At 65.3% G+C, this 27,151-nt stretch overlaps 5 protein-coding genes across 5 annotated transcripts in view; 2 read left to right on the plus strand and 3 right to left on the minus strand.

The window, feature by feature from the left end:
- Nucleotides 1–1,841: 1,841 nt before the first annotated feature.
- LOC309409340 (zinc finger protein SNAI3-like) lies at nucleotides 1,842–3,724 on the minus strand (the record flags this gene model as incomplete). The annotated part of the gene is made up of 3 exons (XM_082005475.1): nucleotides 1,842–2,239; nucleotides 2,622–2,981; nucleotides 3,646–3,724. 3 exons carry the CDS (start codon nucleotides 3,722–3,724, stop codon nucleotides 2,058–2,060), a joined length of 621 nt encoding a protein of 206 aa, XP_081861601.1. The 3' UTR covers nucleotides 1,842–2,057.
- Nucleotides 3,725–7,522: 3,798 nt separating this feature from the next.
- On the minus strand, nucleotides 7,523–12,448 carry LOC309409539 (E3 ubiquitin-protein ligase RNF166; the record flags this gene model as incomplete). The annotated part of the gene is made up of 6 exons (XM_082005706.1): nucleotides 7,523–7,588; nucleotides 8,572–8,679; nucleotides 9,274–9,388; nucleotides 9,731–9,843; nucleotides 10,758–10,914; nucleotides 12,285–12,448. The coding sequence occupies 6 exons, from the start codon at nucleotides 12,446–12,448 to the stop codon at nucleotides 7,523–7,525; spliced, it is 723 nt and encodes a 240-aa protein (XP_081861832.1).
- A 97-nt stretch (nucleotides 12,449–12,545) lies between these two features.
- LOC309409708 (cytoplasmic tRNA 2-thiolation protein 2-like) lies at nucleotides 12,546–16,460 on the plus strand (the record flags this gene model as incomplete). The annotated part of the gene is made up of 15 exons (XM_082005914.1): nucleotides 12,546–12,625; nucleotides 12,700–12,774; nucleotides 13,268–13,346; nucleotides 13,431–13,490; nucleotides 13,564–13,624; nucleotides 13,888–13,997; nucleotides 14,088–14,359; nucleotides 14,438–14,573; nucleotides 14,704–14,835; nucleotides 14,943–15,034; nucleotides 15,129–15,220; nucleotides 15,309–15,396; nucleotides 15,477–15,543; nucleotides 15,620–15,678; nucleotides 15,762–16,460. 15 exons carry the CDS (start codon nucleotides 12,546–12,548, stop codon nucleotides 15,823–15,825), a joined length of 1,467 nt encoding a protein of 488 aa, XP_081862040.1. The 3' UTR covers nucleotides 15,826–16,460.
- A 148-nt stretch (nucleotides 16,461–16,608) lies between these two features.
- On the minus strand, nucleotides 16,609–27,067 carry LOC309409501 (piezo-type mechanosensitive ion channel component 1-like; the record flags this gene model as incomplete). The annotated part of the gene is made up of 33 exons (XM_082005660.1): nucleotides 16,609–16,858; nucleotides 16,971–17,169; nucleotides 17,276–17,355; nucleotides 17,439–17,561; nucleotides 17,651–17,823; nucleotides 17,931–18,023; nucleotides 18,108–18,296; nucleotides 18,397–18,544; nucleotides 18,622–18,780; nucleotides 18,916–19,130; nucleotides 19,222–19,369; nucleotides 19,458–19,575; nucleotides 19,692–19,992; nucleotides 20,246–20,434; nucleotides 20,513–20,771; nucleotides 20,846–21,213; nucleotides 21,290–21,636; nucleotides 21,917–22,058; nucleotides 22,132–22,235; nucleotides 22,702–22,773; nucleotides 22,983–23,071; nucleotides 23,213–23,302; nucleotides 23,387–23,555; nucleotides 23,660–23,756; nucleotides 23,913–24,156; nucleotides 24,662–24,815; nucleotides 25,257–25,361; nucleotides 25,496–25,700; nucleotides 25,773–25,973; nucleotides 26,062–26,187; nucleotides 26,325–26,501; nucleotides 26,576–26,733; nucleotides 26,956–27,067. 33 exons carry the CDS (start codon nucleotides 27,065–27,067, stop codon nucleotides 16,609–16,611), a joined length of 5,604 nt encoding a protein of 1,867 aa, XP_081861786.1.
- Nucleotides 27,066–27,151, plus strand: part of CDK10 (cyclin dependent kinase 10) — a gene marked incomplete at both ends in the record, with an annotated part of 875 nt that continues 789 nt past the window's right edge. Inside the window, one exon of the mRNA XM_082005661.1 lies at nucleotides 27,066–27,145. Coding sequence (XP_081861787.1) covers nucleotides 27,066–27,145 — 80 coding nt within the window. The remainder of the gene's footprint in view (nucleotides 27,146–27,151) is intronic.

Genomic DNA, 27,151 nt, shown 5'->3' on the forward strand with positions numbered 1-27,151 from the left:
TGGCCGGCGCCGCAGCGCCCGGCACCCGACGCCCAATGGCAGCGATCGGACCACGGAGCGGCCCCACCCCTCCCCGCCCCTTGCCGGCGCTGGGTCGGGCATGCGGGGGCGCCATCTTCGCGCTGGGAAGGAAATGCGCATGCGCCGTTCTGGACCTGCCGGGGCGGGGCTGAGTTGGTGCTCGCGGTGCCCCCCGTACCCCTCCAGTGCTCCCAGTGGTCCCCGACACCCCAGTGCTCCAGTGTTACCCCAGTGATCCCCGTGCCTCCGGTATCCCCAATGCACCAGTTCTCCCAGTTACCCCAACACTACCCCGGTGTCCCCAGTACCCCTCCAGTGCTCCCAGTGTCCCCAGTGCTCCCAAAACCCCTGTACCCCCCACACCCCAGTGCTCCCAATATCCCCACTTCTCTCCCAGTGCCCCCAAAGCCTTCAGGGCCTCCAGTGCTTCCAGTGGTCCCAGTGCCTTCGCAGCCCTCGGTGCTCCCAGTATGCCCAGTACCCCAATATCCCAGTGCCCCTCCAATGCTCCCAGTGCCCTTGGTGTCCCAGTCCCCCCACAGTACTCCCGGTGACCCCAGTAGCCCCAGAGCCTCCAGTGCTCCCAGTGCCCCTGCCCAGTGCTCCCAGTGCCCCCAGAACGCCAGGGACTGGGAGCCACCCCCAGGCCCCCAGGTGCCCCCAATCCCACCCCCAGGGGCACCCCCAGCCAGGCCCCCCACGTGTGTCCCCCACCGGGGTATTTTTATCCCCTGGTCACCCACTTGCAGTGGAAAATATCCCACAAATCCGGGTGCCCGGGGGTGGTGGGCGGCACACGCCGGGCACGTGGGTGACACTGTGGTGCTGGTGGGCATAGCCCCGCTCCCATGGGGTCATTGCTGGCGGTGGGGGTGTGGGTCCCACCCCACCTAAATGCCCAGGGGGACGAGGGGAGCAGCATCCCCCCCGCCCCACCGTCCCTCTCCATAGCGGGGAGCTTTGGGAAGCCCCTTGGTGGTGGGATGGGGGCTCCCTGGCCATGCCCCCCCCGGGTATTTCTAAGCATTTTCCATGGGCGGGAGGGGAGGGGCCGTCACGTGGCTATTTTGGGGTGTGGGATTCTTTCCCCCCGCCGCCGGCACAGGTGCGGGGCCCGATTTAGCCGGGCAGAGCTGCAAATAGCACGGGGTGCACGCGGCGGCTTTCTCCGGCACCCACCCAAACCATCCCCCGCCCCGCGCCCCAGCGCCCAGGGTGACACCCGTGGGGACGGGGCTGTCCCCACCACCGCGGGGCCATGGGAAGGGCGCCGGGACCCCCACGGTGGGGATGGTCCCACTGCCATCACCCTGAGTCGCGCCGTGCCGCGGGGATGCCCAGGGCCACTTGCGGGGTGTCCTCGTCCCCATCGCCTCTGCCATCCCAGCCCCGTTTGGCCAGGCCAGACCCCAGCACGGCACCGGGGCCATGCAGCCCCGGCCCAAAAGGCCCCCGGGTCCCTTTTTTGGGGCGCGAGGCCAGCCAGGGGCCCTGCTCCGTCCCGCAGCAGCGCTGTGCCCGTCCTCCGGGCGGGGAACTGCGGGGATGCAGGAGAGGGAGGAGGATGCTCTGCAAAACGCACGGAGGGGCTGGCAGCCGCGCTCCGGCCGGATCCTGCGCCGGGGCCGGCGGGACACGACGCCGGCCAAGCAGGGACAGCCGCGGCAGCAAGAAGGGACACTTTCTCCGCTCACACCCGCGGCGCTCAGCTCCGCTTTTAATGTCTCCTGCCATGTAAGGGGTAAGAAACCTCCCCGGTGTCGGGGAGTGGTGGGGGAACGGGCCAGGCACCGTGTCCTCCAGAGCCACCGGGGAGCAGCCACAGGGCTTCGGTGACCCGCTGCGGCAGTCCAGGCAGCCCTGCCCGAAGCTCTCGCGTCCCTTCTCGGGGTGTTGCACCGGCATGGCACGGTGCGGCACGGCATTGCGCGGCACAGCGTGACACGGCGCGGCACGGCACGGCAGCGGCACGGCAGCAGCACGGCACGGCGCGAGGCTCGCTGCCCTCCCTGGGGTGGCTGCAGGTGGCGGGGGGCTCAGGATGCCCCGCAGCAGCCCCCCTCCTCATGCCGGGCCAGCGGCGACATGCGGGAGAAGGTCCTGGCGCAGGCGCGGCACCGGTACTTCTTGACCTCCGAGTGGGTCTGCAGGTGAGCGCGGAGGTTGGAGTGGTCAGCGAAGGCCCGGCTGCAGTGGGGGCAGGTGTAGGGCTTCTCCCCTGCGGGACACGCGGTCAGGCACCCCCGTACCCCGGCTCCCTCCTGACCCCCTCTGCCCCGTCCCCTCCTGTGCTGCCCTCATCACCTTTCCCCACGCACCACCCCTCCAGCGCTTCCCAGGACTCCCCGAAACCTATCGGTGCCTCCCTGGTAGGCGATATGCCAGTGGCACCTGCCATGGGGTCTCCCCACAGGACTCACGGTGCCCACCGGCATCCCAGCCAGCGCCGGCACCGGGATCCCCGGCTGTGCCCACCGCGAGCAGGTCCCGCCCGGAGAGCAAGCGATGCCAAGCCTGGGCAGATGGCGATTTTGCACCCATCATCCCCAAAAAGCAGAGGTGCCGGCGGGCCCGGCAGCAGCCGGGGGTCCCGTCCTCACCTGTGTGGGTGTGGATGTGGCCCTGGAGCAGCCAGGGCTGGGAGAAGGCTTTGCCGCAGGGGCGGCAGCGGCAGGGCAGGATGTGGGTGCGGATGTGCATCTCCAGGGTGCCCAGGCTGGCGTACGCCCGGGCGCAGCGCCGGCAGCTGAAGCTCCGCCGTCGAGGGGGCAGGTTGAGGGTCTGGGTGTCCTTCAGGGGGGTGCCTGGGCTCCGGGCGCCTGTCAGGACGGGGGGCAGCGGGAGGGAGAAGCGGGCGAGGAGGCGGCTGCGGTCCGGCAGGCAGGGGGGAGTGGGGGGGGCAGGGGGCTGGCGGCAGCCGGCGGGGAGCAGCCCCCCGCAGTCACACAAGCCATCGAGCTCTGCGGGAGTGGGGAAGGGGGGTTAAGGGGTGAGGGATGGCAGCTGGGCTGCCCGCCCGGTCCCCGGAGTCCCCCGGGGGTCACGCGCTGGGCGCAGGCTCATCTGTACCAGGTCCCCTCTCTGCTCCCAGCCCTGTGCACGGCAGAACTGATGCACACACTGCAAAACAGAGCAAAAACGGTCCTTCCCCCAAAAAAGGGAGACACAGACACCCCCAGCGCCTACTGGACCCAGGTGCCTGCTGGACGCACCCCAAAATCTGGGCATCCCCTGGGGCAGCATGGCCGGGGGGGCAGGCACAGTGCTGCCAAGCACCCACTGACCTGCTCCCACCCCCCCAGCACCACAGGGACCCCCATATGGGTGGGGAGGATGGGAGTATGTTGGAGGGGAGGGTCCCGCATGCCTAGCCCTGGGAAGCCCCCGGGAACCCCTAATTCTCACTTCCCCCGGCACTGTCACCAGCATCTCTGCCTGGCTGGCTGAGCCACCTGGGGTGGGGCTGACAGCGGGGGGCACGGAGCCAGGGAGTCCCCCGGCATCGCGGCATAGGGCATCGCCCCAAGCCCCGCCGGGGAGCCCCTGCCCACTGCCCGGCACAGGGCGGCAGCAGGAGCGGAGGGTCCCCAGGTCCTCGGTACCGGTGAAGCCACACAGCCTTACCGCAAGCGCGGGCATCGAGCCGGCCGTAGTTGGGGACACGGGTGCTGGAGGGCTTCTTCACCAGGAAGGAGCGGGGCATGGCTAGACAGGCAGGGCGACGGGCAGGACAGGCAGAGCCGTGTCCTCGCACTGTGTCCCTGCGCCGTGTCCCCGCGGGTGCCAGTAGGTGCCATAAGGCCCCAGGGTTCATTAGCATGGGCAGCCCCCGGGCAGCACCGAGGCCAACCGCTGCCCGAGGGCTGGCCTTGGCCGCCAGCACGCCCCACCGCAGGTGCAAGGGATGGCGTCGGGGACAGCCCTGTCCCCCGGCACCGCCACCCCACACGCCCCACAGACAGGCCCGCACCCAGCAGGACCCTCCCTGACACCTGCCAGGGGTAGGATGGAGCAGGGACCCCCGACGCCCCTTCTCCCCACAGGGACAGGCAGCCGCCGGTGGGGCTGCACGGCCACACGCCCAGCCCCAGAAAGCCTCACAGGGGCGGTTTGGGGAGAGCCGGGGGGCAGGTGAGGCGGTTCCTCAGTGTGACCAGCCCTGGCCATTGTACCCCAAGACTTTTACTGCCCCTGGGACAGGAGCCACGCTCTGGCCAGTGCCGGGACAAGGGTGAACCCCCCTACCCCTCCGAGGGGACACCGGTGGCTGCTCCCAGGATCGGTCCCTCAGGGAGGAGGGACACAGGGGCAGCCCGTGCCTGGGGTGGGGGGAATGGCTGCGCACAGCCAGCCCGTGTCCCCAGGGAACCCCGACAACCCCCACCGGAGCTCGGAGCCAGGACCCCTCCCAGGGACACCTGGAGAAGAAACACCCGCCGCGCTCCCCTGGACATCACCCAACGCGACTTCAGGGACAGCACGCGGTGCCAAGCGTCCTCCCCGCCCAGTGCCAGCATCCAAGGGGGGGCAGGAGGGAGGCGGAGGGATCCCCCACAAGCAGCACACCCCGGCAAGTTTGGCAACACCCGGCACCGGGACAGTGGGTTGTAAAGCACTTTTATCTGGGGGAGCCCAGGGGAGAGAAAGCCGGGGTGATGAAATGGCATCACCAAACCCCATGGCAGCACCACTGCCATTACCGGGAGGAGTTGATGAGTCAAGGACAAAGCTGTAACGAAGAGTCCTGCATTCGGGGAAGGGCACCCACCCCCAGCCACGTCCTGCACCCCAGAGCCGCGGCAGAGACTGCACAAAGAGGCCACCCGTGGATGAAACTGCCTTTATTGAGAAAAATGGTTTGCTACAAATACATCATTGATTTTATTCTTCTTCAAAAAACAGTACGTCTTGTTAAAAGTTCTAGTTATGCAAAAAGTCGCGGGTAACACAGACGAGCGTGGCCGGCGGCACGGCAGGAGCCCCGGCACAGCGCGGCGGGCAGCGGGCAGAGTCGGACCCGACCCCGTGCAAAGCGGGGAGAGGCAGGAGCTGCCAGTGCAGCGCAGCGCCTGCCTGCACCCTCGCAGCCTGTGCCTTAAAGTGCTTTACAAAAGCAGCTTGTTGCTGCCCCTGCTCTGGCATTGTGGGGCAAAAAGGAAGAGGAGGAGGAAGGAAGGAAGGAGACGGAGAGGTTAATAGTGCTGTTCCAGAGGCAGGGAGTTCGCTGCAAAGCAAGAGCTCTGATGGAGGATGCTCCAGGGACCTGAGGGTCCCAGCTGAGGACGGGACAGGGAAACCCTGCTGGGTCCCTTTTGGGAGACGCCAGCGTTCTCCGTCCCACCAGGGACATCCCCTGGGCTGGGCAGGTGCCAGCTATACCATGCTGGTAAGACAAGACCCCATCCCTCCTCGCCAGCCCGGCTCGAAGGAGGGGAGCAGAGCAGCTCCAGCCCTTTCCCTGCCCTCTGCCAAGGGCGCGGATGGTCTCTGCACACTCCTCGTAGGGCTGCCGGTGGCACGGGGGAGCTCACAGCCTCCAAAAACACCCAGTACTATTCAAATCAAAAGTAAAAAACAAGACAGTATTGCTAGAGCAGAGTTGAGGCTGGAGCCAGGTCTCAGACAATCCACTAAAGGGCACTTCTCCGAGCAGGGACATGCAGAGGGATTGCTTCTCCCACCCCTCTTCTCTGCAAACCCTTGCTGGAAGGCGGCATGGCAGGTCTGCAGATACCATGAATCACCACCTCCCTGCAGTTCCTTCACCGTCAGCCTTGAGCTGACCCCATCACTGGTGTGACTCCAAAGGGTGGCAGGGTCCCAGTATAAAGCTCCTCTGCCCCAGCACCAGCAACGACCCCTCAGACGGGACGTGACTTCTGCTGCACAGCGCGGCTGTGCTCAGGCTGGCAGCAGCCCGCGCAGAAGGGAAGGGGACCGGGGAGGAGAGGTCACCGGGATGCTATGGAGCATCTCCTGGATCAACATCTGCCCAGGTGTGCCCTACTGCCAGGAAAGAAACCTTGGAAAGGGAGATGCAATCCCCTATTTCAGGGGGACCAGATGCTCAGCGCTGGGGATGGGATCCTGCATGGGTAGAAGTCCCTCCTGCCCAGACACAACCCAGCTGCTCCGCACTGAGTGCCAGCATGCCACAACTGACCTGCCTGCTCCCTTGCTGCACACTCAGATAGAAAACCACCACTCCGGATCATGCCTTGCCCATGGCCACATCCAGCACTGCCACAGAGCTCTGCCTGCTGGGGCTAAGCTTAAGCCATCGAGAGCTCAACCACGCGCCCCGAAGAGGATGAGCGGCTCAGAGAACACGGTCGGCCAAGCAGCTCTCGAAGAAAGCAAGCGGTGCTGCTGCTCCCCAAAAAGGCAGCCTGGCGAGCCGCTCGGCACCCGCTCCTCCAGCCGATGAGGTGCTGCTCTGACCCGGCCTCTTCCCCATTACCGCCCACCTGTGGAGAAATACGCCAACACAGGAAGGGAACGGCCCAGAAATAACCAAAGAGGACACCCCTGCACTTCCCACAGCCCCTACAGAGTCCCACCGGTCGGTCCGGGGTCCAGCTCCTGCCTCCTGCCTGATTTCAAATCTACAGCATGTTCATTTGTTTGGGTTTTGTTGTTTTTTTTTTTTTAAAAAATATACTTTCTTAATAATGTTCCATAAAAAATACTCTTGTCCTCTGTGACAGATATTGCAGTGTGAAGAGTAACAGCTTCTGTTCCCGCTCTATAAAACGTGGAAAAGGCATCGTGCCGATTAATGTAGAAAAATGCAAGAACTCAGTATCACAAGAGCCGGTACAAAACGAGGAAGGAGAGAGTTTCACCAGACGCCGTCCCCGCAGACTCCTCCGAACCCACTGCCATCACACGGCACACGAGGGCAACCATCTCACCCCAGGATTCAGCCCAGCCCATGCAGTAGCAGGCAAAGGAGGCAGCTCCTGCCTGCTGCACAGGGAACAGGACAGACCGATGTCTCTGGAAATAGCCTTGTAGGGTTTAAAAAAAAGCTGCTCCGTGCCATTTTCTTCCTTTTCAAAAAGGACGTGGATGATTAGTTTCAAACTAGGGCATTTCTGCAAAAAATGCATCATAGTTTTACGTACCTATGCAATTGCAACAGAGAGCATGAAGACAAATGGTGCCAAAAAGCATCTAATAATAAATAGATCTGGATACAGGTATATACTCCGTATACGGATATGAAATGCCTAACCAAGGAACGATCCCAGCCCTTCGGCACCGACTGCTCTCTCCTCCCAGCAGTGGACGTCTCTGCTCACTCATCGGTCCAGCGCGACGCTAAAGAGATTCCACCTTCTTAAACGAGGTGGGATTTGCCTGGAGAGGAGAGGGAAGAGAGGCGGCAGCGGGTCTCCAGGGGGTTAATGAGCTCCATGCCTCCCCAGCAGGAAGGTCGAGAGTGTGCAAAAGGAGACGGGCTGCAAGGGGGGTCCGAACTGATGCTCTGCAGTCACCCTCAATTCTCAGAGAGCGACAGTGCCAGGGCAGCCTGCAATGCTGCCTCCTCATCGATGTTATAGTCCTAAAAACAGAGAGGGGCAAGTCAGGAGAGTCGGCACAGCCGTGCCATGCAGCCTCCATCAAGCAGGTGGGGTGGCCAAGGCAAGGAGCCCTTCCTGCTCCTTCTCGTCCCCGCAATGCTATGAGCCTCCATCTCCTCTGGCAAACAGGTCCCAGGAACACCACGCTTTTTGGGGCGTCCCTTGTGCCCGCAGTCCCCCTCCTGCCTGGAATCTGCCAACGTCAGCCTTACTCTTAGACCTGGCAGTGGGCAGGGACGAAACATGTCCACATGAGAAGCTGTGGCCAAAGGGCAAAGGTTTCTAGCAAGGCCATGGGCTTCTCCAGCGCTCCGGTTTGGGATTATGCAACAGAGCAATCACTCCCTAAGTGGGGACATTTCTCTATAAATAGTTGGAGGTTTCTTTCCCTGAAACTGAGCATCCCTGCAATAAAAGCAGGATGCTAACAAAACCTCCCCTCGGTCCCTGCAGCCAAAGCTGGGCGATCACTCCCTTACCCCCACAGGAGGACTCAGCAACCCCCCGAGAGGGTGGCCATGGACACACACACACAGCAGCCAGACCCCCCTCCAAGCCCCGAGGCTGGGCTGCTCCCCTCCCACTACTTGTGAAGCCTCAAAGAAAAGGGTTTTTGTGTTACAGTTCCTCAGGGGAAGAATTTAATGGAGCACAGGGAGGAAACAACCCATCATTTCCCTCTCCTCCTTCAGAGATGTTTTCCTGGTGTGTCTGCCTATAACCAGCTCAAGCACCCTCGGGGCAGGCTGGGAGCCCAGCCCCACACCCATGGGGGCTCTCCTGAGTGGGGCTACACGTGTGCCACGTGCCTCCCGCACAGCCCAAAGGAGGATCCGTCCCCTTCCCCTCCTGAGGGGCTGTACAGCGGGCTGGGCCAGTGCCGGCACAGGAAAGGAAGGGCTGGTTTCATCATCACCCAGGCGGGGGCAAAGATAACCCTGTTTCGGCTCAGGGCCGTACTCACCACGAAGGTGTCATAGGAGAACTTGTGCCTGTGGAGGAGGTGCTGGAGGAAGTTGGCACTCTTGTAGCTGGGGTCCCCCCAGGGCATGGCTGAGCAGACTGGGCACACCTGCAGTGGGCAGGGACGAAGGGGATCCATGACTTGTGGGCACAGACTGCCTCCACCTCTATCTCCCCCGGGGGGGCTGGCATAGCCACAAGAGGAGGGAGAGGCAAGTAGTGGTCCCCCCACTTTCTGACAGAGGGTGCTCTGCAGAGGATGTGCCAAACAGGGGGTCCCCCAGCCCCCTGAGCAGATCCTTCGGTGCACAGAGCCTCTGGCACGTGGCCCAGGCTGCTTTTAGCCCACTGATAAGTTACACACGTGTGCACAAGCCCTTCTGAGATGGTGCCAGAGTTGCAAATTCCCCACCTCGGTCAACCCAGAGAGGATGGGGAGAGGAAATCCTGCACCACCCAGGTTGCAGGCACAGGGGGACGGAGGCAGCTCATTCCAGAGAGCTTCTAGCAAAGCAAACGGAGGCAGGTCCCCACCTCCCACCAAAAGGATTTAAAACAAACTAAAGGGGCTGGAAATACAGCTGTACTTTATGCAGAGCAGCAGCTCTGCATGCTGGTGGCCTCGGAGGCAGCATCAGTTAGGGTGTATTTGGATTTCCAGGAGTTACCCTGCATAGAAGCAGCCCGCCCCAGCATCGCTCACCACTTTGTTGGGGTCATTGCGGTGGTTCTCCATGCAGTGCTTCACCAGCTCCTGCTGGTCCAGGTTCCGGGCTCCGCAGTATGGGCATACGAACGTCGAGCGGTTTGGAATATTGCTAAAGGGAGCAAGGATGAGCTCAGATCCCCTGGGAAGGGACTGGATTGATTCCTACCAGACTAAGCCAGCTGCCCCCTGCTTGGCTTTGCGATACCCACCCAAAGCAGAAACCAGACCGGCCCGTTCCCACCCCAGCCGCACGCTCAACCATCCCAGTTTGGTCGGTTCTCCCTCCCACGCCACACTCTGAAACACAGGGCAGCGCAGGAGCTGTAGATGCCTGAAGGGAAAAGGTGCTGATGTTTCTCGCTGTGATTGCCCAGGGAAAAGCAAAACACATGCTCGGATTTTTAACGGAGATGAGTGCTGGTGCAGTCTACAAGGAGGGACGTGGCAGTACCTGGGGATAGGCTGGGACGTGGGGACAACTGGAACGAACTTGGGGCAGTTGGCCATCTGCTCCTGCACCTTTGTGCAGGATGAGACGTGAGAGCGCATTTTCGCAAGGGTGACCTGAAATAAAACGAGAGAAGAAACGTTCCCAGAGGCTGCGACACCTTCCAGACGCACCACTGGAGCCTCCACTACAGCTTGGGAGAGCAGTTTTGGCCAACAAACATCAGAGCAAACACTGGTCTGCGCAGGATGACCCACACCAGCGTGGAAATGCTGTCCTTCCTTGCAGGACAGAGGTTGGGGTTGCATGCTTGCTGCCTGTGTCCCCAGAGGTCACACGCAAGCCACCCAGGCTGCATTATCGTAGCAATAGCCCCATTTTCCTTTGCAAAGGAGGAACTGCTGATAGGTAGAAACCCCAAACTGCTCTGATAGCATACGGGATCGTTCCTGGGCCGCAGCCGGGGAGTTACAAGAAGATCCCCAAAGTTAACGGAAGCCAGGAAACACATCAGCGGAGATGGACCATGAATCACAGCTTCACAGCTGGTCCCTGAAGCGTCCCAGACCAGACTGCCCCAGGCTGGGCCAGGCCACGCTGCTGGTTCAGCCTCCCCACGGCCATTGGGATTGTGGCACCTTAAGCAAGAGCTAAATCCTTACCCTCATTAGAGGCAGCAGCAGACCTGATTTGTCTCAGCCTCTCCTGTGTTGCAGGAAAACCTCAGCCTGCTTTTGAAGGTCCCCGCTGTCTAATTATAGCTCCAGTCTGCTGACAAAGGCAGCCAGGAGAGAGCGCCTTCATCTCCGCACAGCCCCGCTTGGCGGGCCCACGGCAGCAGCCGCGACACGCAGGGGACACCGCACCTCGGAGGCACAGTCTGGGGACCCGCCGAGCAGGGGACTCCGCAAACCCAACCGCAGACAACAAGTGACCTCCCTTCCCCGGCACCACGTCTGCGGGATCAGCAGTGGAATGAAGCCATGCCCATGGGGGACGGCGACAGGCAGCCTTCTCCCGCGAGCTTTACCTTCTTGCTGCAGCCTCTGCAGGGAGCCTTGTAGGAGGAAAGCTGTTTCTCCACGCTGGAAGCCTTCTCTACCTTCTTGGGGTCGAAGGGCATGCGGCAGAGCGGACAGAGCGGGGATGGCACTTGGAGGCAGGGCTGCAGGCACTCCCCGCAAAACCTGGGAGCACAGAGCGCGGCACTGAGCAGCCCAGCAGCGTCCCAGCCCAGAAGGAGGTGTGGGGGGAGCAGGACCCCAGCCCCAGTGCAGATGTGCACGCACCAGCCTGCAGGGAAGCCCCAACTCAGGGATCAGCATCCCCACTGGGAGGAACTGGACAGAACTGGGAGCTTGGGAGATGGTGTGGGCAGGACAAGACCAGCACAAGCCCTCCGGTTACAGCTGGGGCTCAGACAGTGCTGCTGCCCTGAGGCCCGTGGCCAGGAGCGGATTTGAACGGAGCCAAACAAAAACCGGTGCCGAGCACCCAGGCCACGCAGGGACAAAGCGAGCGAGGGCATTAGAGCCTGGCTCACCTCCTTTCAAGGCCCTTTACGCCTGCAGGAATGCGGGCAAGAAATCAAAGCGGCGGCGAGGGAGCGCAGGAAGGCGCCTGCAGGCAGGAGGCAAACCGGCTGGGTGCCCACAACGCCAACTGTCACAGCATCCCCTCTGCCCGCGCACCCAGCTCACGTCACCCACGACGGGGGAACGGAACACTGCTAAGCCTCTGCTGCTGTGCTGGCAGTGGACACGGGGGGCAAAGTTGTGGTTCCCCGTGCCCCAGCTCCCCGGAATCACCCCCAAGATGTGCCCCCAGCCCCAAAAGAGTTGGGGGGCAGAAAGAATGAGACCATGCTGGGGCACCAAGCGGAGCCACAGCTTCAACGGGAGACCAAGGCGTCCCAGAAGCCGACTGTGAAAGGGGGACAAGGAGGTGTCACCAAAACACCGGGGTGACAACCAGGCCCCAGCTCCCTGTGGCAGCACGCCAGATGGCCTCTCGCCTGTGGGCCAGAGGCCAGCACCCATGGGTGCCCCAATCGTGTGTGGGGGGGGGTGTCAGGACAGGCCTTCCACCCAGGCAAGACCCCAGCTGGGATGCTGGGAGCTCAGTCTGGGGGAGACCCTGGGAGCAGGATCCTGGTGAAGGGGGCTGGGGTGCCCAGCACGGGGGGGGAAGGACCCTACGCCGGGCTGGGGGGACAGGGCAGCACCCAGCGCCCCGGGAGGGGAAGGGGCTCGGCGCCCAGTGCTTGTGGAGCAGATGGGGGTGGGATGGGGGTCCCAGGGCCGAGCACCAGCCGGGGAGTGGGATGGGGGCCTCGGTACTACCGGGGCTGGGGAATGGGAGTGCCGGTACCGGGCTGGGGGCGGGGGGAGACGGAGGGTCCCGGTACCGGGCTGAAAGGAGGCGGAAGAATGGGGGTCCGGCTGCCGGCTGGAGTCACAGGACAGAAGGGGTCCCGGTGCAAGGGGGGGGCGGCCCCGGGGAGTGGGCAGGGACGGGCCGGGGGTCCCCGCCGCCCCCGCCCCGGGCCCCGGCTCACGTGTGCCCGCAGCCCGCGATGCCCACGGCGCGGTGGAAGACCTCCAGGCAGATGGGGCAGCTGAACTGCGCCTCCAGCGCCTCGGCGGCGGGGCCGGCGGCGGGCGGGGGCCCGCCCGGGGCCTGGGGCCGCTGCGCCGCCGCCACCAGCAGGCTCCGGAACATGGCGGCGGCGGCGGGGGGGGCGGTGCCCTGACGCCACCGCGCGCCGTTGGCGTCATCGCTGCGCGCCGGGAGCGGAGCGGGACGGAGCGGAGCCGCCATGGACGAGGTGGATGGAGACGGCGGAGGGTGCGGGGAGGAGACGGCACCGGCACGGCGCCGCCGCGGCCCGGCACTCAGGTGGGAGCCCGGCCCGGGCCCGGGATGGCCCCCGGGACGGCCCCCACCCCCGGTGACCCCCCGTGTCTCCGCAGCCACCCGCGACCCTGCGTGAAGTGCGGGCAGGGCTCTGCCGCCCTCGTCATCCGCCTCGGGGACGCCTTCTGCCGGTGAGGGACTGGAGCGGGCTGGCGGCTGCGATGTGCGGGGACGCGGGGTTTGGTGACATTGGGGCTTGGGGATGTTGGGTCTCGGTTATCAGGACTTGGGGACATTGGGTCTCAGGAACAGCAGGTCTTGGCGACAGCAGGTCTTGGCGACATTGGGTCTCAGGGACATCAAAGCTTGGAGACGGGGCTTGGGGACATCAGGGCTTGGGGACATCAGGGCTTGGGGACATTGGGTCTTGGGGATATTGGGTCTCAGGGACATCAAGGCTTGGGGACAGTAGGGCTTGGAAATAAGAGCTTGGGGACAGCAGGGCGCAGAAATATTGTGGCTTGGGGACATTGGGTCTCAGGGACTTCAGGTCTCAGACACATCAAAGCTTGGAGACGGGGACTTGGGGACACGGGGGCCTGGGGACACAGGGACTTGGGGCCATGGGGGCTGGGGGCCGTGGGACACACCATGGCTCAGGGTTGCGCCCCCGTGTCCCCGCAGCGGCTGCTTCCGTGATTATTTCGTGCACAAGTTCCGCGCAATGCTGGGCAAGAACCGCGTCATCTTCCCGGGAGAGAAGGTACCAGACACACACGCACACACACGCATGTTGGGGGGACCTGGGTGGTGGCACCACCAGTGACCGTCCCTCGTGTCCCCGCAGGTGCTGCTGGCACTGTCGGGGGGGCCAGCCTCCAGCGCCATGCTCCGGCAGGTCCAGGAGGTGAGAGTGGGGGCAATGGGGTGTTTGGGTGGGGCACGGCTCACCCACCCCCCTCACCCTGTGCCTCTGCCAGGGACTCAGCCGGGAGACAGCCAAGAGGCTCCGCTTCGTCCCCGGCCTCATCTACGTTGATGGTAAGGATTGGCCCCGCTGCCCATTTGCTGCGTGTTCCCAGCCCTGCCTGCTCCTTGCCCAGCTGCCCATTCCCAGCCCCACTGCCTATTCCCTGCCCCACTGCCCGCTCCCAGCCGTAGGGTCCAGCTGCGCCGTGCCAGGGCTGGGGGCTGCCACCAAGCCCAGCGAGGCTGTGGCACCCCGAGGTGTCCCCCTCGCCCGGGGGTGGGAGGGAGATGCCCCCTCCTCACTGTGGCCCCAGCACTGCCCGCCTGCCTTGCAGAGGGAGCGGTGCGCGGGCAGAGCGCGGCACAGCGGGAGCAGAGCCTGGCCCGCATGGAGACCCTGCTGCAGGCGACTGGCTTCCCCTACCACCTGGCCCACCTGGAGCAGGTACGGAGGCAAGGGGAAACACATGCTGGGGTAGGGGGGACATGCCTGGCTGCCCCCAGCTTCCCCCTGGTACCTCTCTCTGTCCCACAGGCACTGGAGCTGCCCGCATCCATCCTGCGGCCGGGATCGGGGGGATCCGGCAAGCCCGGCCCTACTTACAAGGAGGCCGTGGAGGGTTTCATCCAGCAGCAGCGGCAGGAGGGGGACAGGGACGGTGGAACCGCGCTGACCAGCCTCGGCACACAAGTAGAGGACAGAGCTGCCCCCCGCCTGCCCACCGCTGCCCACACCCAGGAGCTGCTGCGGCTCTTCGAGGCGGTGGAGACACCGACAGCAAGAGAGGAGCTGCTGCAGATGCTGCGGTGAGGGGCCGATCCTGCCCAGCGCCGGTACCGGATATGGCGCGGTACGTCTGAGACAGCATCACCTTTGTCCCCCAGGACACACCTCATCCTGCAGACGGCCCGGACCAGGGGCTACGCCAAGGTGATGACGGGCGAGAGCTGCACCCGCGTGGCCGTCAAGCTCCTCACCAGCCTGGCACTGGGTCGTGGCGCCTTCCTCGCTGTCGATACGGTGAGCAGCCCGCTGGCACCCTGTCCCCGAGCCGGGGATGGCCATCTTTGCCTGGAGGGGTGACACGATGCCGTGGGGTGGGTTTGGGTCTTGCTGGCAGCATGGGCCCTCAGCAGCCATACACTTGCAGGGCTTTGTGGACAACCGCCATGGCGATGTGATGGTGGTGCGTCCCATGCGGGAGTACATGGCCAAGGAGATTGCCTTCTACAACCACTTCTTCGACGTCCCCACCATCATCACGCCACCCCTCCCCACCAAGGTAGGGGTGTCCCCTGTCCCCCGTGGTGGGGCTCCTGAGTTCCGCGTCCCCACGGCAGGGATGAGACCCCCCTGTGCCACCCCTGCCCTCTCCACTTGCTCCCCCAGCGCCGGGAGAAGCCCAGCATCCACCGCCTGATGGAGCGCTTCCTCCTGGGGCTGCAGGAGGATTTCCCTTCCACCATCAGCACCGTCTACCGGTATGGCATCCCCTGCGCGGGGGCACGCCAGCATGAGAGGGGGGGTTTGGGGGTGGGCAGGGTGCACCCGCTCACCCCTCCACGTTGGCTGCAGGACGGGTGAGAAGCTGAGCCCGGCTCCAGCCAAAGCAAGCAGCGAGTCCCAGCGCTGCCTGCTCTGCCTGTGCGGCCTGGACATCGCCGGGGGTGAGTCGGGGGGCAGTGGGGGGCACGGAGGATATTGGGGGGGCAGCCATGCACCCCCAAGCACACCCCTGCCCTCCGGCTCTTGCAGAGGAGGAGTTGGCCCTGGAGCCGACGCTGATCATGGAGGAGCCAGCGCCGGCGGGGGACGGGTGCTGCCAGGACGCCCCGGCAGCGGGGTGAGTGTGCAGCCTGGGGGGATGCCGTGCCAGCACTGGGGCCACCACGCCAGCACCGCTGAGGGTCCTTGTCCCCACAGGGCTGAGAGCAGAGCTGCCTTCATCCCACTGCTGTGCTACAGCTGCCGCCTCACCTTCAAGGAACTGGTAAGGCTTTTGGGGTGCAGCGGGGCGGCTCTCCTCGGAGATGGGGGTCCCCATCCCTACAGCACCTCTCTTGCAGGGTCCCCTCACCACGCTGCCGCCCTACGTGCGCGCCGAAGCCCAGCGCCGGATCCAGAGGTAGGGGCGACAGGGGTCCCCTCCCCGCTGGCTCAGCCCCTGATGCCGCGGCCGTCCAGCCCCACTGTGTCCGTCCCTTGCAGAGCGGAGCTGAAGCAGCAGAGCCAGGAGGGCCCACTGGTGGACGAGGAGCCCGGCAAGAGCTGAAGCTGTCCCCCACTGTGTCCCAATGGGGGACACAGAACCCCAGCCCTCTAGGGCACAGGTGGGGCAGGGTGCCCCATAGGCTGGTGGGGAACCAGAGCCCCCGGGGATGCCTGGCACCCAGGCAGCTGCTTTTACACCCCATTTTGGTTACAGCCAGGGGGCAGGGAGAGCCCCCAGCCCCTATTTGGCAGGGACCAGGGGTGCTGGCACGCCCAGGGCCGCAGGTCCCTGGTCCCCCCCACACCCCACATCAGCCAGGGAGGCCTCAACTTTGTTTTATTAGATATCTGTATAAATAAACCATTTGAATTAATAAAAAAACAAACAAACAAAAAACCCACCGAAGTCACAACAAGTGTCTAGAGTCCGGCTGGGGCTGCCAGCCCCACCCCACCTGGGGGGGCCACGACCCAGGGCCCCCCATCCTGGGGTGGGGGGCTATTGCTTTTTGAGTTCAACCTGGTTCTGGAGCAGGGCTGGGGAGGGTGGGGAGGGGGCACGGGCCAGCTCCTGACCCCCTGCCCAGCAGCCAGGGGTGCCCAGCGGGTGGGGGGGCCAGCTCCTGTGTGTCCCCCCCAGCCCCGGGAAGGCACAACGTGGTCTCCGCAGGTCGGACGGCTTCAAAGCAACGTAAGAAAAACATCCTCCCTAAAAGCGAACGCCGGGCGCCCTGCGGCCTGCTGCCTCCCCCGGCAGGATGCGGCCACAGCTTGAGGGGGTGGCTGGTTAAGGCATTAGCGGTGATGGCTCTGGGAAGGGGTGGGGGGCTGGAGCCCCTTCCCCTTATTCCTTCTCCCGCGTCCACTTGATCATGGTCTCGGGGGAGCGGTAGAGGAAGATGAGCTTGGCGTAGAGCTCCTCCTCCAGCTCCAGCTCGCCCGTCTCCCGCACCAGGAAGATGTCCTGGCACAGCTTCAGGATGCGGTCCACGCAGGGCAGCTCCTCGAACATGATGGAGTGCGAGATCTCGCTGAAGAAACCCCGCACGAACTTCCCGATCACCAGCACGATGGAGACGTACAGCCCCATGATCCTGCAAGAGCCGGGGGGTGCATCCTGTATCCCACGCCCCCCAGCTTGGGACCCTTTTTGGGGTGCAGCCAGGTGGTCCCCCATCACAACCCCACGCGCCCCTTCCAACGTACCCATAGCCAGCCAAGAAGCCCAGGCTGGGGGGGCTGACTTTATCGTTGAAGATGACCATGGGGAGGATGTTGCCATCGCGGGGGGGGGCCTCTTTCAGCCGCACCACCCACCACTCCAAGAAGCTGTCGCCCCTGCGGCCGGCACCCGCCCGCTCCCGTTTCAGCTGCACCTCCACATCCAGGTAGCTGTCCTCCCCATCTGCCGGGGGGCGGGGGGGGCAGCGTCAGGGCACAGCACGGCCGCCGCTGTGCCCCCAACACGGAGTTTTTGGGGGAGGGGGACACACACGCATCGTGGCACCCACCTGGCAGCAGCTGCTTGACGGGGTTGGCTTCGGGGCCATTGGGCGCCCGGATGTATTTGGGGAAGAGTTTGGGCACTTGCCTGCAAGAGAGTGGGGTGAGCATCCTCCCGACGGGCGCGAGGGGGGGTCCGGCCCCCCCCGCCCCCTCCCCGGGGACACTCACACGGGGGTGTCGCGGGTGCCTTGCAGCAGCTGGGCCAGCTCCAGGCGCTGGGGCGCGCCGGGCTGCAGGTCGGTGGTGTGCTTGTCGAAGGTGTGCTCCACCGTGCCCCCCTTGCCCAGGTCCCTGCGGGCAGAGCGGGCAGCAGAGGCCGAGGGTGGGTGTGTGCGGGGGTGCCGGCAGGGCTGTCCCCCCACCCCGCGTGCCGGCGGTACCTCTGGAAGGTCCAGGTGAGGCGGAGGGTGATGTCGGAGGAGCCGTTCTGCAGCTCCCGCCGCATCTGCTCCCGGCTGGGGGGGCTGATGCTCCAGAGCGAGCCCGAGCTGCCCTCGATGCGGGCCGTCACGATGTCCTCGTAGCCGTACAGCGTGATGAACTGCATGGCCACCTGGCACCGGGGGGGCGCGGCTCAGCTCCCACCCCACGACACCCCCAGCCCGGGGCACCCCCAGCCCGGGGCACCCCCGCCACGGGATTTTGGGGTGGGGGAGTTACCGGCTGCCTCTCAAACTGGTTGGTGAGGGCTTCGTAGTCCTGGGGGGTGAAGGGCTGGATGGATTGCTGCTGGGCGCTCATGGTGAACAGCGGCTGCGGGGGCACGGGGTGCTGTCAGTGGGGCAGGGGACCCCGGCATCCTGGCTGGGGACCCCGGCACCCTTCCTGCGTCCTCACCTCGTACCCCCCCAGCTTGAGGGTGACGGTGACGTCGATGGGGTGGTTGACAACGCCCACCACGGAGCGCACCAGCGACATGAAGAGCAGCGGGAACCAGATGATGGCCACGAGGAAGAGGATGATGAGGCCCCCCATGCCATACTTCACGATCTTCTTCTTCTTCTGCCCCTTGGGCTGGGGGTACTTCTGGGGGGGGCAGACAGTACGTCGTGCCAGGTGGGCTTGGGGGGACCCCAAGCAACACGGGGCATGTTGTGGGGTCCTTCTTAGCACAGCAGGGCCATACCTTCTCTGTCTCACGGCTGCATTTGATGATGAAGACGTTGGCGTAGATGTCCTCCACGCACATCCAGTTGGACAGGGACAGTGTGGTGTCCGTCCAGACCCAGTCCATGACGGCCCGCAGCTCCACCAGGAAAGGCACGAGGCGAAACCTGGGGGGGATGCAAGGAGAGGGGGCTGGCATGGCACCCACTGGGCACCCGGGGGTCCGTGTGGCCCTATGCCATACCCCTGGAAGAGGAAGAGGTTGAGGTGGTTGTATTTCTTGGTGAGAAAGTTGCCCAGGATGCGGGTGGGGTAGCCACAGCGGATCTGGTAGGCTGACAGCGCGAAGTAGATGCACTTCACAAAATACCACAGCTGGGCCACCGTGTTGAGGCTGAACAACCTGTGGGAGGGAGGTGTCACCCCCTCCGGCCACCTCCCCGGCCAGGCCAGGCCACCACATGGGCTTGGGGACACAAAGGTGCCACCCTAGGACCATGCTGTGCCCTTGGGGACATCCTCGGGGGATGCTCGGTACCTTTCGGTGACGGCCGGCAGGATGAAGAACATCCAGAGGTGGATGCTGAAGACCAGGATGACCTGGAAGATGAGCTTGCCCAGCACGGTCTTGCGGAGGTAGAGCGCACGGTCAATGACCATGGTGGTGAACTGGATGAGCAGCATGACCAAGAAGGCCTCCGGCACTTGGTCATCTGACAGCGAGGAGGTGATGTCGGCAGCCGCCGAGTGTTTCTGGGGATGCAGGAGAGCTCAGGATACGGCCCAGCCTGACCCCCCCATGGGAGCTGGCCAGCTGGTGCCCTGCGGGACCCCCTCTGCTCACCCCGAAGGCCCAGAAGCCAAAGATGATGATGATGAAGTCAACCACATCGGCCAGGAACATGAAGGCGTAGACGTCGGTGGCTGCCCGGTGCTGGGTGTGCAGGATGTCCCGGAAGAACCCGCGCACCGGCTGGTACATGTTCTGCGCCCTGGAGGGCGCAGGGGACAAAAGGGGATGGGTGAGCGGGGGGCTGCACCCCACAACCCCCAGCCCAACCAGCACCATGGGGCACTCACATGGTGAGGAAGAAGAGCTTGACCCGGAGCCCAAACGCCTTCAGTTTCTTCTGAGCGTGGCTCTGTTTTGCCTCTTCCTCCTCCACCTCCTCCTCCTCTGCCTCCTCCCCCCCATCTTCTACGAGTGAGGCACAGTGTGGGCGACAGCCCTGGGTCCTGTGGGGCTGTGTCCTGCCCCAGAGGACACCAGCCTTGCCCCTCACCGGGGCTCGAGGGATGGGAACCATCACTCACCTTCCTCTGGAGCCGCCTCCAGCTGCTTCTTCCCCCGCCACCTCTTCCTCCTGAAGCGAAGCTGCATGGCCCCGGCTCCCTCTTCCTGCCCCACGGCATCGCCCTCCGGCTCTGGCTCCGGCCCCAAGGCTGCACCCAGCGCCCTCGGCTCTGCCAGCACCTCCGTCCCTTCCTCACCCACCGGCACTGGCGGGGATGCTGCTTCCTCCCGCCTCTCCTCCTCTTCCTCATCCTCCACCTGCTCCACCTCTGCCTTCTTCTTGGGGAAGGGGTCTTCCTCGTGGTCCCACAGCCCATAGGACTGTGGAGGGCCGCGGTCAGGGGGAGAGGGTTCCTGATGCCCCACACACCTCACCCCCCATCCCACAGCATCAGCTCCCGTTGCACCCCAGGGACCCAACCAGCAATGGGTGCCTTGGGTGGAAACCAAAGCAGAGCCACCAAGCACCCACTGGATGCTCTCCAGAGCCCCCATCACCTCCAGGAGCACCTCCAGCACCCACGGACGCCCACCCAGGCGATGCCCGCGGTGGTGCCCGTGCCCCAGGGCTCACCAGCAGCAGGGAGCGATGGAAGAAGAGCGCCAGGAGCTGCATGAGGTCGTACTTGATGTAGCGGTCGGTCTTCTCCAAGCCCAGGATGCGAGGTGGGAAGAAGGGCTTGCCCTCGTTGCGCACCAGCATGGCGTAGCCGTTCCAGGGGAAGAACCCAAACTGGAAGAGGTATTTCACCACCACCATCGCCTGCGGGGATGCTGGGGTCAGTGGGTGGCAGCTGAGGGCCAGGTGGCATCGTCCCTTCCCCGGCCACCCCCTGCCCACCTCGGTGAAGATGATGGCAGTCATCCAGAAGCGCTTGCTGGGCCGGGGGATGGAGAGCATGGCCCAGAGGAAGACGAGGATGGGAAGGAAGAGGGAGATGACAGAGGCGGTCACCATGTTGTTGAGGATGATGATGAAGTAGCAGAGCAGCTCGGAGTGGGCGGCCACGCAGCGGTACCCGGCCAGCAGCAGCTTCAGGAACCGGTTGTGGGACCGATAAAACTGCTCCGACTCTTCCAGCTCGGGGAAGTACAGACGCCTGCGGGGTGCAGGGGGGGTGAGCCGGCCCCACCGCCCCCCAGCCCCGGCCCCGCCGGCCCCACGTCGCTGTACCTGCTCAGGAGGAGCTCGCTGGCCGTCCGGCTGCGGTTCTGGGGCAGGGCCAGGAGCTCCTGAGATCCGGCCACGTCCTCCTGGGACCCCCAGGTTGTCACCTGCTCCCGGCTGCCGGCGGGCAGCGGGCATCCCGCCGGGGCGGGGGCGGCTCCTCGGTGCCCGCTGGGGATGGCACGGGGACAGGGGTGAGCCCCCTGCCCGCAGCGCTGCCGGCTGCCCCCTCGGGGGTATCTATGCACCTGCCTGGAAGCGACGCCATTCTGGGGGTCCGCACCCCCAGCTCCCTGCAGGCTCGTCTCCTCGGGGGGCTCCTCCGGCGGCGGCAGGTAGAGCTCGTCCAGGACCCCGCGGTGCACGTCCTCTCCCTGCAGCGGGCAGGGGCTCAGTGCCACCGCGGGGCTGCCGCCCCTCCCTGTGCGCCAGTGTCCCCCCCGGGCTCACCGTGGCCAGCCGGCGCGTGAGGACGTATCTCTCGAGGCACAGGACGGTGGACATGTCGGCGTGCTCCCGGGTGCAGGCGTCCAGCCACTGGGTCAGCCCGTCCACCATGGCCCGGCACAGCACCCACAGGAACTGGAGGGTGTTCATCACCCGCTGCACCACGTTGCCCCGCTCTGCTGGGGCGAGGAGAGGGGGTAGGGGGTCACTTCGTGCCCACTCAGACCCCCCCAGCATCCCCCTGCATTGAGGTCCTGCCGCCCACCTACCGGAGCCTTCCTCCTCCTCTTCCTCCTGGACTTCAGCCTCTTCGGGCACCTCCAAATCCTCCTCCCTCGCTCCGCTGTCCCCTGTAAGGGTCAGATCCACCCCGGGAAGGGGTAGCACTGGCTCAGCAGGGGATGGACATCATTTCTGGCCCCATCTTGGGGCTCTCCTGCTCACTACCCCATCCCCTGTGCCCCCCATCCAGCCTGAAAACCAGTGTAGGCACCAAAGGACAGCTGCATGGCTTGTGCCCAACCTCACTGTAGCCATCAGAGAGTCCACACACATGCCAGGACCCTGCTGAGGTGATGGCCCATTACAGGATGCCAACAGCAGCCAGGGCAAACAGTGGGCGCAGGGCACGACTGCGTCCCCTCCCAGCCCCCCAAGACCCATTTTGGGGTGAGCCAGACCCACCCGCAGCGACGCCGGCATCGGGCGGCTCCAGCTGCTCCTGCTGCTGCAGCGCCGTCCTGGTGTTGGTCACCCAGGCCTGGTAGGCAAGCTGGTGGGGGGAGAGGGGCCATCAGCGCTTCGTGGGCACCATGAGACCCCCCCAGACCTCCAACCACGCTCACCTGGAAGGCACTCTGCCTGCCTGGCCGCGGCTCCTCCGGCACTGCCACCTCCTCCTCCTCCTCGCTGTCTGACTCGAAGAGGAAGTACTCCCCCGAATGCAGCACTGCCGGGGCGGCACCGGGTGTCACGGCATGGCTGGTGCCATGGCACGGGGTGTCACGGCACAGCCGGCACCGAGGCTGGTTCTGCCGCCATCCCCCCAGGGCTCTCTGCCTGGCATGGTGCCACCAGCGCAGTGCCGAGGCCACCCATGGGGATCCCCGTTGGGGACAAAGACTCAACTCCCACGTCCTGAAACTGGGGTCCCTCCAGCGCCGGTGTTGCAAGGTGACCGATGCCGGTAACCCCAAACCCTGCCCGGCACCCCCCAGTCCAACACCCCGTTAGTGTTGGGAAGCAGGGACGCCCTGGTTAGTGCCCCGCGGCCCAGCACGGGGACGGGGGACATGCAGGGCGTCACCTTGCCGAACGCACCGTCACCACCGCTCCCCGCGGGTGTTAGCGGTCCCGGGCGGAGGGACCTTGCCGAGGGGCTGCGCCCCGTTATAGCCCCCGTACCGGGGCAGTACCTGCGGCGTGGTCTAACCATGGCCGCCACCACCGCTCCCTCTGCCGGGAAGGGTCCGCCGGGCCGCCGGGTGCTGTGGGATGGCAGACGGGGGTGGGAGGCCGAGAACGGCCACGCTCAGTGCACCCACCCCCAGCACGGGGCAAGCAGGGGGGGCAGGGAAGGGGGGTTCACCGCAATGCTCCGTGGGGCTCCACCGGGACAGGCGTCTGCGATGGGTCACCCTGCTGTGCCCGGAGAAGGAGTGGGGAGATGGGAGGGACGGTGTCACCTGGCTCTCACCTGGCCTGGCCTCATCCTGCCCCTCGCCGGTGCCACCGGGCAGCCGCTCCTGGTGGTACTTCTCCTGCTTGGCTCGGATCCGCTCCATCCTGCCAGGCAGAGGCTGCTGCGGAGCCCGCTCACCCCAGCCCCCCAGGGGCACCCCCACCCATCCAACCCACACAGGGGTGCCCCAGGGTGCTGGCGGCTGCAGAAGGGGGGGTCCCAGGTGCCCCCCAAAACCCACTCACTGCCGCTTCAGCTGGGCCAGCGACTTCTTCTCGGCTTGCCGGTGGGAGCGCATGCTCTTCAGGACGCTGGCCTTGAACAGCGCAACGCCCCTGCGGGACAGGAACGGTGGGAGGGTGAGGGGGGCACCGGCACCCCAGCACCCATGGGGGGACCCTCCGAGACCCCAGCCCCACCTGGAGGCCTGCAATGCAGAGGCCTGGAGGTCCAGCATGACGTGCAAGAAGTAGTAGCTGAGGAAGACACGGCGCTGGAGCAGGAGGAAGAAGAAGCAGATGCTGTCCCAGATGATGCCCGCCTCCTCCACGGGCAGCGAGCAGTCCTGGTCCTTGCCCATCTCCTTGGCTGGCAGGCAGATGCAGGCAGGTCAGACAGCAGCCCAAACCTGCACCCCCAGCCCCACTAGCTCAGGCAGGGCAGCCCCCAGACCCCCCCAGGCCAGCACTCACGGTCATAGTAGCCCTTGACGGTGCAGACCAGGCTGAAGAGCTGGATCACCCAGCAGAAGTTGCTCTGCATCTGCTGCACGAAGACGCAGGAGAGGAGCTGCGGGCAGAGAGGGCAGAGCACGGGTTTTGCCCGGGGACAGTGAGAGGGGGACGGTGCTGCCGCCCATCCCCTCGCCGGGGGATGCCCAGGGCGTGGGTGTCCCCAAGGAGCAGCCCAGGGGCTGTTGCATGGCTGGGGCCCAGCAGCCCTCACCGATAGCATGTTTTTGGAGATGATGACGGTGATGTTATAGAGGATGAGGCAGTCCCAGAGCACGAGGCGTGCCCGTGCCGGCTTGCGCAGCATGGCGGTGCCGAAGAGGAGGAGGTAGAAGCAGGCCAGCAGGTAGCCGAGGCCGAAGAGGCTGATGCGGGTGGCCCCAGTGATGAAGACCACCACGAGGACAAACCAGAAGAGGTAGCGGAAGACCACCACCTTCGCCATATCCAGGTATGACCTGCGGGATGGGGCGCTCAGAGCAGGGTCCCCGTCCTCTGCCAGCACCCATGCTTGGCACCGCCTAGTTTCGGGGTGCAGCAAGGTGCTACCTGACACCCCTGCCAAACCAGCATGGTCCCAGTCCCCACATCAGCCCTATCTTGGGGGACAAAAGTGCCTTGTCCCAGCCTATGGGGTCCCAGTGCCCACAGGGATCCTGCACCATCACCACAGCATCTCCCCAGGGGTCCCAGCACAGCCTCAGGGTGCTCCTGTCCCAGACATGAGGATACCATCCTAGTGGCAGGGGGTCCTGTCCCAGCCCAGTGTCGGGGGGGAGGGCCTTCCTGGCCCAAAGGGGTCCCAAGCCCATGCTAGAGGATGCCAGCCCAGCAGGTCCCACTGCCTGGGGGTCCCAGCCTGTCCATACCCTGAGGGGTCCCATCCCAGGGCGGGGTCCCAACCCCATGACCCCAGCCTGTCCCCGGGTCCCGGTGATATGCCACACGACAGCAGGCACCCACCGGCAGTGGATGAAGTTGGGCGTGAGGTTGCGAGAGTCCCGCTCCAGGTCGAGCCGGTCGGCGTTCTCGCCGGCCGCCCGCAGCCACTCCTCGGTGCGCTCGGCCTCGAACACCCGCCACTGCTGGGCCGCGCACAGCAGCAGCACGAAGTCGTCTGCGGGCACATGGCTCAGACCGAGGGGCGGGGCAGCCACCAAGCCCCTCCCCAGGGCGTGGGGCATCCCAGGCCACGCCTCCCCTGGCTGCGAGATTCCTGAAGCCCTCTTTCTAAGGGGCGTGGCTATCAGACTCCTCCTCCGGGGGGTGTGGCTTTCAAACTCCTCCCAAGCCTGTGGCTCATCCCAGGACCTGCCTTCTCCAGAAGGGAGTGGGCATCTGCCAAGCTCCACCTCGAGGGGGTGTGGCTCATTTAGCTCCTCCCACTCCTCCTGGCTGCCCTCCCACCTCCCCCTGCTCACTCTCCTGGGGGGCAGGATGGGACCCCCATGGCTGGGGCTGGGGGCTGCCTCACGGGCGGGGGGGGTGCAGGGGCTGGAGCGGGGGGACAGGGCACCCCGCAGGCAGGGGGCTGCCGGGGCTGGGCGAGGGTACTCACTGATGAGGTTGGTGGATTTGGGGGCCACAAAGAAGTCGGGCAGGTAGAGCCACTTGACGAGCGCCGAGTTAATGGGGAGGGCCCGGCTCCAGCGCCACGGATAGTCTGGGGGGCAGCGGGCACGCTTGGTGCCGGCCCCCCAGCCCCTTACCCAGGGCGGGCAGCCTGCGCCCATGCACGACCTCCACCTCCCCGAGCCCAGCAAAGGATGGGTGCCCCCCACGTCCCTGGCCCCTTACCCACGCAGAGGGCAGGCGGCATGCCCACGCACAGCAGGTACTGGTAGAGGAGGAAGATGACGAGGAAAAGGCAGTATTTGGGCCAGAGGCGGGCTATGGCCGCCCGCCGGCGCCGCGTTAGGATGACAACCAGCCAGCAGCCGTGCAGGATCACCATGAAGTTCATCCGCTGCCCGATCACGTTCACCGTCATCAGGAAGCAGATCTGGGGGGGTGCAGAGGCTCAGCCCTGGGGTGCAGCACGCAGCGGGACCCCCCTGCGGTGCCCGCTCCCTACCTCCAAGCCAAACTTGTAGTAGAAGTAGTTGAGGAAGTATTTGGCACAGCTGCCGAGGCCATGGTCGAGGTGCTCGCGGGAGATGTCCTCGAAGATGGTCTCGGTGACGGGGGCCACCAGCTGGTGCTGCTTGCGGTAGTACTCCTGGCGCCGGTACACCACCGCCTCGAACACCAGCAGCAGCAGCACCAGGAGGTGGTTCTGGGGGGAGCGAGGGGGTGCTCAAGACCACGGCAAGCCGCCGAGCATCCCCACACACAGTCCCCATGGTCGGTGTCCCCGTGCCCACCTGGATGTAGCCCAGGTTGGGGTAGCCCTTGTGGATGCCGAACCAGTTGGCAGGGTCCACGGGGCCGCGGTACAGCGTGGAGTTGCCCAGCTCCTCCGGGCTCAGGTTGGTGCCGTTGAGCTGGGGCTGCAAAGGGGAGCACCACCGGGCATCAGCACCCCTCGCCCCTGCCGCCAGAGCCCACCTCCAGCTGGGGAGCCCTCCCTGTGCCGCCACAAGCACCCCAAGAACCGGGCATCCCCCCGGCACGGCCGCCCCGGCACCTGGGTGCAGTTGCTGGAGTACTCGCGGGGGTCGACGATCTTGAGCTGGTAGAGCATCTTGCAGACGATGATGATGCAGGTCCAGACGGTGGAGAGGCAGGAGGCCATGTGGCGGAAGCGGCAGTAGGGCATGGCGAAGGCCCACAGCAGCACCAGCAAGAAGTTCATCAGCGATACCTGGGGCAGTGGCCACGTCAGCACCCTGGGGGGCCTGGCTGAGCCCCCCCACCCCAGGGTCCTGAGGCTGGTACCTCCTGCAGGGCCACCCAAATGGTGTAGAGAGCCACCAGCTTGAGGACATGGAGCTCTAGCAGGCGCCCCAGGAAGACCTGCCCGCGGGTCAGCGTGTTCGAGAAGGTCCAGCCCAGCACGATCAGACGCTCCAGCACCAGCCCCCATTTGGTGGGCACTGCGGGGACATGGACCGCCACAGACACCCCTGCAGCCACTCTGGCTTGGAGGACACCCCAAGCCATCCCTGCACTGCTCCAGCCCCTTCCTGGCTTGGAGGATGCCCAAATCCATCCCTGCATCCCCCTACCCCGTCCTGGCTTGAAGGACACCCCAATGCATCCCCATCCCCTCCCGGCCCCTTCACAGCACCCCGTCCCCCCCGGTCCCTGCCCGGTACCCTGTGACGCGGTGTCGGAGTCACCCGTCCTGGCGCTCTCGGCAGCGGCCGCATCCCGCAGCAGTCGGCTCCCGTGCAGGTCCTCAGGCCTGCGGGGAGGAAGGCTCAGCATGGGGATGGGGGGCTCTCGGGGTGCGGGGGGGGTCACCCCGGTGCGGGGCCCTACCTGGGGATGTGGCGGCGTGGCGGGGTGGCG

This window comes from Phaethon aethereus (genome assembly GCF_964289735.1).
Source record: "Phaethon aethereus genome assembly, chromosome: 13".
In the NCBI taxonomy this organism is placed as follows: Eukaryota; Metazoa; Chordata; class Aves; order Phaethontiformes; family Phaethontidae; genus Phaethon; species Phaethon aethereus.